Below are 10,221 nucleotides of genomic sequence, written 5' to 3'. Positions count from 1 at the left end.
TATTGAATTTTAAACTTTTAAAACTCTAGGGTTTGGAACTAAATGTTTCAAAGTGAGACTTTGCATTTATAAATTCCAAAACTTGAGGGCAAGTTTTGAACTATTCAAAAACTTTTGGTATCCATAACTTATGAGTTTAATAAATGTTTTATGAAAAGACTCTTGACATTCCATAACCTGAGCACAAGTTATGGAGTTCATAAAAAACATTTATGTAAAAGACTCTTCAAGTTCTATAACTTGAGGACAAGTTATGGAAGACTTAAAACCATTTAAGATGACATTAAAAAGGAGACCTTTCATTTTCCATAACTTGAGGACAAGTTATGGATTTCACCAAATTCAATTAGATCAAAAAATCCAACTAACAAAATCAAACAATTTGCCTATGATCTAATTAAACTCATAAGTTAAGATAATTCATATCAAACAAGTTTCAAGAAATTAGCCTAATCATATAAACTAATACAAAACATGAAACTTTGACAATTATCTTTTATTTGGATGAGAATCATCATTACCATATCAACAAAATCAAATTTTATGAACTAAAACATTTTGTGGTAATAATTCTAATCCAAAACAGGCCAAAAAACTTGAAAATCTGCACACAGGGGCACCAACTCGTTGAGTACATGAACTGGACTCGCCGAGTTGGGCCGTTTCTAAGTGGACTCGGCGAGTCAGCCAGTAGACTTGGTGAGTCCATCAGTCAGATGCAAAAAATTCAATTTTTTTCAACTTTAAAAACCAATAAGCATCGAGTATAATGGAAAACAAACCTGGCTCTGATACCACTGATGGGTTTTGGTATACTACAACATCCTGTGGTGCACATACAACCCTAAATGCTTTGGATCTATGTTTTCTCTAATTATACATGCAATATTGTTTTCAAATCATTAAGCTTACAACTAGCATGCAAAAGACATAATCAACATAGAATTGAGTTATAGAATTACCTCTTAATTGTAGCTTGTAGTTTTGGCCTTTAAGAACTTAGCACCAATAGTGTGAATGCCTCAAATGGAATCACAACACACCTAGAACAAAAGAGACTTTTGAGAGAGTATTTATTACACCAAAATCGGCTCATGGAACTCCAAGGATCTAGTGTGCCATTTTGGATGCTAAGGGACTTCTTATATAGTGTGGCATGATTAGGGTTACACCATGTAAACCCTAATGGGCATGACCTTCCATATTCTTTAGGCTCCATGGGTTTAAACCTCCATGGATCATCCATGGATTGTCACATGGGTTTAGCCCAACCTAAGGAATCATGGATCATTGGCCCACACCATAAGAATGAATGATTTACCAAATCAACCCTTTATATTTAATTAGTCTCTTTTGATCACAAAATTAATTCCAAACTAATTCTTGATCAATACTAATTAAATAATATGATTTCATATTAATATATTAGAACTTATAATATATTAACAAATCATAAATAACCTCTTCTCAAAAGTCCATCCTATCAAATTGTCCTGGTGATATACAACCCAAATGGACCATGCAACTCTCGGGTTAAGTACATACCAATTATAGTTATGGGCTTAGACACCTAATCCAACAGAGGTTTTCCTAGAACTGCACCTCGTGCAACCAGAACTCACACTTGGAGAATTTGGCAGAAAGCTTCTCCCTCCTCAGAGTCTACAAAACCTCTCATAGATGATCCTCATGCTGCTCATTGGTCTTAGAATAGACCAATATATCATCAATGAAAACCTTCCATATTGATAGAGTATTGCATGATAATGTTTTTTATACATGACTTATCATTAATTATCTTGTACACGACTTACGATGGTATCAATAACCTTCTCCATTAACACCATCCACTCTCATCACCACCATCTACCTCCCACCAACACTATCCATATCTTTGAGTGGAAGTGGTTACTTGTGTCGTGTGATTCAAGAATAAAGATAAAAGAGAGTGGGATAGATAGGAATGTGGGGGTAGGGTGGGTTTTGCAAAATATCAGGAAAAGGAGAGGAGCATGGAAATGTGTAAGCAATGGCAGGAGGGATGCTAACAATAGTAAATTGAGGGGGTGAGAGCATTTTTATTTGAGAAAAAAATGAGATGATTACCCGTATTGCAACATTTTTTAAAAATAAACATGCAAAATGGTGTTATTTTACTTCATTGGAGTTGTGTTAGCCGGAGAAGATGATCAAATACCGGAAAAATGAAGGTGACTAAATATGCATACAAAATAGTTTAATGGTAAACTGTAATGCGAATTAATTGATGTTTTTAAACATCAAATGTCAGTTTAATAATGTTTTTTGAACATATAAACTGGATACATAGTGGTAGTTCATTTTTAATCTACTTACCTACTTTATTATGTTACAAATTGGTGGTTTCAACTTAGGTACACAAGTTTCTCCTAAATTACTATTAGTTTCTCAAACAAAGCTAACTTATCATTATTGATAGTAATTTAGATGCTCGAGTCTCGAGAAATCGTCAAATATACAGTTACATACCAATACAAAAGATCGGGATATTAGAGACGGCACAACCACGTTTCTGAACGGTTCAAACGGAGTTTTACACAATGCTAATACAACATGTGATAACTTACCTAATTAATCGTTGCCATTATTATGCAACAATTGATAATAATGTTTAGGTTGGCATGGTTTTTCGATATTTGATTAATGATTAAGCAATAGGTACCGTGTTACAATTCTCATAGGAAAGAAAAAGATAGATCATATGTGATCGATATTCGATATAATTTATACATACATGTGAATTTATACATGAGTTGATCTAGTACCAATAAAATGCGGTATGAGGGGTGTCTCAGTCAAATATGAGACTTACAATATCTTTAACATAACCTAGATTCTATACCAAATGAAACTCTTGTCCGACAATTTGTAGTTCCTCCAATGAAAAATGTATGGATTCGTCCTCTCAGTCAGATTTGACACATAACATATATGTTTTACATAGCCTGATTTTTTCTTTGTTGTCCGATAAACCAGCTGGTAGTACCGACAATTCTAGATTCGCCACTGATTCAACTCGCTACCCTGGATTTACTTAATCTCACATATAACACAATATTATATTGTTACAATGGTCAAAGTGACATTTGATCTAATAACAAAACTATACCCATTGCTAAACCAGAATCAAACCCTCGATTTACAACCAACACGAAAACTTCAAGCCCCAAAGAAACACCTTTTGTGGTAGTTTCTTTCCTTCTAATCTCAGCCAATACATTTCTTGATTCATCAAGAACTTTGCATGATCTGTTCACGTATGATCCCTCAATCACATACCCTCCTGTCTTCTCATCATATGGTGTTGGATAAACTTGAGCTAATATCTTTACCTTCGGACGTAGAATATCAACATGTTTTCTTGCACAACATATTGGTTTTTGTTTCTTCGATAATATTTCACCTTCGAATACCTATAAATTATACACTATCTTTAGTTTCTGGTAATACATATTCCAAAGCATAAGAAATATGTCGACAAGGTAAGGTATATAAAATATATTTCATATATAGTTTATGAGCGAACTTAAAGGAAATATAAATATGGGATCCGAAGAATTGAATGAATTTTTTCAAAGAAAATGTCGTACTTCAATTATAACAAGTAAATTAAATACAGTAACTTTATCTGTAAAAGTAAAAGTACCTTGCTACGGGAAACAGTGAACATGGGTTTCCCGGAAGCATCCATGAGAACGACTTCTTGTTGCCGGCGGCAGCCGTAATTATCAACTCTATATACCAAGTCACCGTCGGAGTTTATTACCGTGAACCCACTACAACCTATGAACAATGACTTCCTCCACACCGTTAAACTCGTCGGCCCACAACCACCATCATCATCGCCACCGTGGCTTCCATCATCACCACCGCCATTCGATGGTTCTGGATCTTGATATCGCTCTTCATGCACTGTTCTCGACAAAGATTTTAAGAATCGTAGCATGTTTTTCTCTCTGTCTCAAGATCTTTCTCTCGCAAGATTTCTGTTTCTCTCTCCAAAGATTGGGAAGATGAAGAAGAGCAATTGGGGAGATATTTATGATGACGATGGATGAGATTTTGAGGGGCTTTATTGTAATTTTGTGTTCTCCGCGGGGTTGCTGCCATATGATAGTACTACACAACCACACATGTCACATAATTTGACCAACATTTCATACATACAAATACACTTTATACTGTTACATGGCCAATATATTCCACCATTCTTTATGTGCAATTTTATTAAAGTAACTAAAACATATGATACATGTGTTATATATTTGTATTTATATATCTATTATAAAATATTATAATATAAGCTTATCATTTATATTTGTTTGTGACAAATATTTTTTCTTTCATATTATTAATTTGATTTTTTTGGTTAATAATGGATTAAGCATCGGGGGCACCCAACCAAACTGCATGAATCTAGTTTCGAAAATAGAACAGGTGGTCCTGGAATAATGGAACATGTTTTAATTAAAATTTTGAACTAATTTTTAGTTAAACATTCAATAAAAACCGAGGAAATTGTATCTAGTATGTTTAGAAAGTTACATTGAATTATAGAGATAGTTATTGTGCCCGTTTTACTAACAAAATAATGTGCATTGTACTGGTTTTGAAATTTAGAGTTTTTACATATCCACATAGTAAAAAATCGAAAAGTAAGAAAATAACGAATATACATCTGTCAATATTACCATACGATTCTATTATGGCATAACGTACGGGTAAAATTTTATTTTGGAAACTGTGGTCAAAATAACAAATACCCAAAAGTTTGATTATTTTAATATATTTCTTAAAATCATACTTTTTATTTTTGTGATTAATAATATAGATCTTTTTATGGTATATATAGTTTCTTTCTATCCATACATCCATGATCTGTTTGGAATCTGTTAATCCTCTCATATGATGCGTTTTGTTAACACATCAAACGTGTCAAACATAAAGGCAAGGGCATGTTGAGCCTCCATCGATCGCTAATGCGCATTGGGGTCAACAATTATTCGTTTACTAGTTAGTGTCTTATCATGTTTCTTAATAATCTAGAAACTTCTATTTAACGTTACTGTTCTTACTGTGAAAAAACAATTACGCTCAAGAGAATGGACCGTGGTTTGGCCTCACTCACCGCCACATAGGCAGGGGAACACCGCCCCCTATACGGTCTTGGGTGCAGGTTGGCCGCACCTCTCCCAATTTCCGCCGCACTCCTCTCTCTCTCTCTCTCTCTCTCTCTCATATATTCCACACCTTAGGTGTGGTAAAGAACCATACTTTGTGTGGGATAAAACTATAAATGATATGATACCTATGTGGCTCCTACATGTCAGAGGAGGGAGTACGGTTTTTGTGACACCACTCCCTCGAGCCTTATATTTTATTTAGTTTATTTACATAAATAAAGTTTGCACGTCTTAGGTTTTTTGGGTTTCTACTTGGTTAGCAAGTATAGAATGATGGACTACTAATGACATAAAACTTTAAGTTAATTATTTATGTATTTTCAAATTAGATTTATCGAGTGTATAACTAATTAACAAGAGATGATTTGTACAAAATATTTTTTTTCATGAACAAAAATATATGTTTCAAAATATTATACTATACAACCTTATAAAATGTAAATTGTTATATATATATATATATATATATATATATATATATATATATATTCAACAAAACTATGTTAAAAGAATATTAAAAAAGATACAACAATACCTACCTGTTATTTCCGTTGGCAACTTTTTCTAGAAAAGCCTTTTTAATAGTTAATTCATATATTTGTTTTCTAGTGTTAGCATGTGTGTTTCTAAACACAATGAGATATGTGTCATATCCAAGCATCTGCTCTTTGATTCCTTTTTCTTTTTAATAATTTCGATATAGTTCTAATCAGTGACGTGGTGTTGGTGTTATGATTGTTGGTTTCCTAAGGATCAGTTGGTAAGATAATGCATATGGATTGTGTTTTTTTTATACCTTTGTTTTTTTATGTGAGATTTAAGATTTTTTTTTATATATATAATGAGCTTAATGAGTTAAACATATAATATGGATAGTTATAAATCAATTTTATTTATTTACTTTTTACACATCTTGACTCGATATCAAAAAGTTTTTATCCTAGCAGTATCAGGAATTGACTCATAAGTGTCCATTAGCCCAAAAGTTGATGATTTAAGTTCTGTTTGAGACGAAAAGTATAGATTTATGAGCAAATGATGAATACATGTGTTTAAGCCATTTATTAAAAAAAAACATAATGACTTGATAAGCTAAGTCAAGGAAAAGATAGTTTGATATATTAAGACATCCACCCTTACCCATTATCCTTCTTCCTTTATATATGCTATGCATCATTTTATGCAAACAAACATTATTACTGTCTCGACTACATTATTTATACATGACTCAATAATGAAAAAAAAACATTACTCATCCCGGACTCGTGGAATAGAAGTTCTTACAAGTGGTCTGGTTGTAAATTTTAATACAAATAGACTTGTATAACTTTTGAAAGATTTCATAATGCATCAGTTTCTAACATATGTAATTTGTAAAACATGCAAGCTATTATAGACGGACTTTCATTATTCATACTCGGTTAATCGGTTTTAACTTTTAACCATAGCAGTTGCGGTGTAATTCAGGAATCTATTTAAAAAACAATTGTTTGTTATTTATTTTGTTTTATGTGGGTTGATGATGCAATGAATGATGTGTGAACATATGGAGGTGATATTACTATAATAAGGAATCACTTTGTGGTAAAACAAGTCAAAGATCTTCATTGGAAAAGGGTGGTAGATTCCAATCACCATCTTATCAGTTTCCTGTTTTTTAATCTACCCCCTAATCCCAAACATCCATGTTGTTTCCTAAAATAGTAGGAACTATTTAATTAACAAATTCAAACTTTTTTATTATTATTATTATTTTTTTTTATTTTAGATTGGTTGTGCATAATAATATCATTATAAATAGGTTGTAACTTTTTTGAACCATACCTTAGGTTGGTCTTCGTCGGGGTAGATTGTAAGAACATATGGTATGGGCAACTTGAAGTGGTGTTATAACAAGAAACAACAAGATGAGGGGGTGGTGTTCATGGTGTTATAACACCATGTTAAGAGGAGAGAGATAGAGAGAGATAATTTGGCAGCCAATAGGTGACCATGTTTCTTCTTGTCATGGAGACAACAAGAAACAACAAGGAAGGGGGGCGGTGTTCTTGATGTTATAACGGCGTTATGGGCAGCCAACTCAGCCACAACAAGAAGCAACACGACCCACACCGTATGCTCTAATAAAACGCCAAATGGTGAGTCTTCGTCGGGGTAGATTGTAATAAAATGGGAATACCCTTAAAAAAGAAAAGAATTATGTTCTTAAAAAGTTCATATAATCTCATCGGTGGAGATTATTATCATACAATCAAGCATTTCCAAGCTACTTGTTTTATTAATAAAGGTTGTAATTTTTTTTATACCTTCATACCTAAAATCTCATATCCGAACACGTTAACCGACTATCTCCCCATAAGCTTGACCGGATGCTTATGCAAAACCATTGTAAAACGAGAGACTTAACGTGGGCCACAAGAAATAACGACTTGGTTTAAGAAACGTCGATGCCCCGTAAATATTCATCAAGGATAGAAATATCGTCGATGCCCCGTAAATAATCAATGAAATAACGACTTGGCTTAAGAAACGTAAACAAAAGGCTTTTATATTCAAATTCGATTTCAGAAAAACCTTTGAAAAGGCCTATGAGATCAAATAAATTTTGTCCCAAATGGCGAGCTTCGATTCGGGAATGTATTACATCGGCTGTTTCCTCGGTTATCATCAACAGTATAAAATATGTCAAATTAGCAGTAACCTCTTAATTTTGGTTATAATAATGTTATTTTGACCATATCAAGAAATTTAATGTTATAATAAACAAGAAAAAAAATTAAGTAATTTTCCTATTAAAAAACACATTACTATTATCTAAAGGCAAAAATACATTAATGTTATCTTAATTCTTTTTCGGATAATCTTTTTATAAAGTGAGTGAAAGAAAACTTTTACAAGTAAATGATTGATTTTTCTGTTTGTAAATTTGTCTTTTTGTCTTGGTTCAGGGATACAGTGAATCAGAATGGCCACGTAGTCCTTATCGATTCTTTGATAATTAGTTTCATCATCATCACATTAAATAATTAAATTTTCTGGAAGACACCGTGTTATGCACGTGCAATAGTTTTTTTTACGGAGAAAGTAAATAAAGAGATGATTACCGGTTCCATAAATTACATATAAAGAAAAATTTAGGTGATGTTTGTTTTTCTCTAAAATTGTCTTTGATCTTTCATTTTTGTAAGAGGAAAGACATTTGATAAAAAGATTTGTTTTTAGAAGCCAAAAGAAGAGACAAAAAAAAATAGCTTCTAACTTGGAAATACATTTTCTAAGTTCTAATCATGCCTTGATATTTCTTTTTCCACATCCACCGGTGCCTTCGCCACCATTGTTGACATCGCTACCACCACCAACGTCACTGCCGTCACTGCCACCAACACCACTGTCGCCGCTACCTCCGCCTTCGCCACCACCACCCCGACCTCTGCCATCACCGCCAGCTCCGCAGACATAGAAAAAGACAGAAGACATTTTACCTCTTTCAAAACAAACACCATCTTAATGTCTAATTCGACTTGTGCGTGTCATCCTAGCATAGGGGCCATATTAATTTTTTCTGTATCGTGTTAATTTTATCGGATGTCCCCGAAGGGACAAAAAAAGTTATATTTAATATGAAGTTATTTGTAGAAAATTTACGTATATATATAATGTAACGCCCGTAGATCCGGGCTAGTCAATTTAGAGATAATAGGGGTCGAAAACGACTTTTTGACAAAAGATTATTTAGAATAAATAATCTTAACCAAGTTGTAGAATACGTCTCAAGGGTTCCGTACATATAAAGAATGTTGAAATCCGAGTTATAACGAAGAAGTTATGGTCCGTCGAAGTTTTACGGGAAAACCAGCATGACACCGGGAGACGTAAATAGTGAATTTACGATGAAGGACTTTTTAGCCTTCGAACTCTAAACAAAAGTTGTAGTATACGTTAAACCGAGAACATACAAAAAAACGAACGCCCAAATCTGACTTCGTATGAGGAAGTTATGAATTTTCTAAGATTTGGCTTAGCAGTGTACAACTCGAAACTCGAATTTTAGATTGAGCGGTTTTTGGCCTACGCGACCTAAATGAGAATTGAAGATCTCATTAATAGGAACTCAACGGTAAAAAGACAGACGAAAACAGAGTCCGTATGTAGAAGTTATGAATTTTACGCGGACATTTAACAATATAATCTCCTCGTACTGTTAAATTTAAGATCGGTCGAGAATTAGCCGACGGAGTCAAAATGAAAGTTGTAGATCTTATTTTTACCTACGCGTGGATATAAAGAACGTCAAAAACGGAGGTCGTATGTGAAAGTTACGAATTTTAGAAGTCGGAAGTGTGCTGTGCGAAAATGAGTGATGTCGCACAATCTTGGCCATTGCTTTCTCCCCAAGTCTTGCCACTAGATGGTGACATGTGGCACCAAGTTCAACCATTTTTCACCCTATAAATAGAACCTCTCCCACCTTCATTTTCTTCACACCTTTCCCATTCTTTCTTCTCTTTACTCTCTCTCTAGAACCTCTCTCTAGCCCCGAAACCCCCCGAAAAGCCTAGGGAACCTCCCTAGTACGAGGCTGAAGCCCCGGAGTGCTCGACGGCTCCGAGAAGAAGAGTTTTTCGGCTCGGGAACGCTGCTCCAAGCAAAGCCCGGGTTTCTATAAAACCCGCCGTAAGTGAGCTACACCTACGCTATTTTTAATATAGCTTTTATTTAATTATAGTAACGTTATTAGGAACTTATAATAAGTACTTGGGCTATTATTATGGGTTATATAAGTATTTTTTTAACGCTTATATAATAGTAATGATAATAGCTAGACTATTAATTAGTCTCGGCGAATAATATACTAAACTCTAGTGGTAATAATACTAGGTTTCGTCGAAGGAAATTATTTTTAAGAAGCGAAGCGCTGTCTGAGTTCGGAATCACCACCTTTTCAAGCGAGTGCATGGTCCCTTTCATCTTGCACATATATATGAAGTATTTAATATAA

At 33.8% G+C, this 10,221-nt stretch overlaps 1 protein-coding gene and 1 non-coding gene across 2 annotated transcripts; both read right to left on the bottom strand.

Annotated features, from left to right (window-relative positions):
• Window positions 1–2,719: 2,719 nt before the first annotated feature.
• LOC145118849 (LURP-one-like protein (DUF567)) lies at window positions 2,720–4,163 on the bottom strand. The gene is made up of 2 exons (XM_079054511.1): window positions 3,686–4,163; window positions 2,720–3,452 (listed from the first exon to the last, which is right to left on the bottom strand). The coding sequence occupies exons 1-2, from the start codon at window positions 3,983–3,985 to the stop codon at window positions 3,114–3,116; spliced, it is 639 nt and encodes a 212-aa protein (XP_078910637.1). The 5' UTR covers window positions 3,986–4,163; the 3' UTR covers window positions 2,720–3,113.
• A 4,557-nt stretch (window positions 4,164–8,720) lies between these two features.
• LOC145122947 (U6 spliceosomal RNA) lies at window positions 8,721–8,823 on the bottom strand. Its single transcript, XR_013714833.1, has one exon. It is a non-coding gene; the product is annotated as a U6 spliceosomal RNA (small nuclear RNA).
• Window positions 8,824–10,221: the final 1,398 nt, after the last annotated feature.

Source organism: Lactuca virosa, chromosome 6 (genome assembly GCF_052849685.1).
Source record: "Lactuca virosa cultivar CGN04683 chromosome 6, Lactuca_virosa_CGN04683_v6, whole genome shotgun sequence".
Classification (NCBI taxonomy): Eukaryota; Viridiplantae; Streptophyta; class Magnoliopsida; order Asterales; family Asteraceae; genus Lactuca; species Lactuca virosa.
This window is presented reverse-complemented; position numbering and strand designations above follow the sequence as displayed.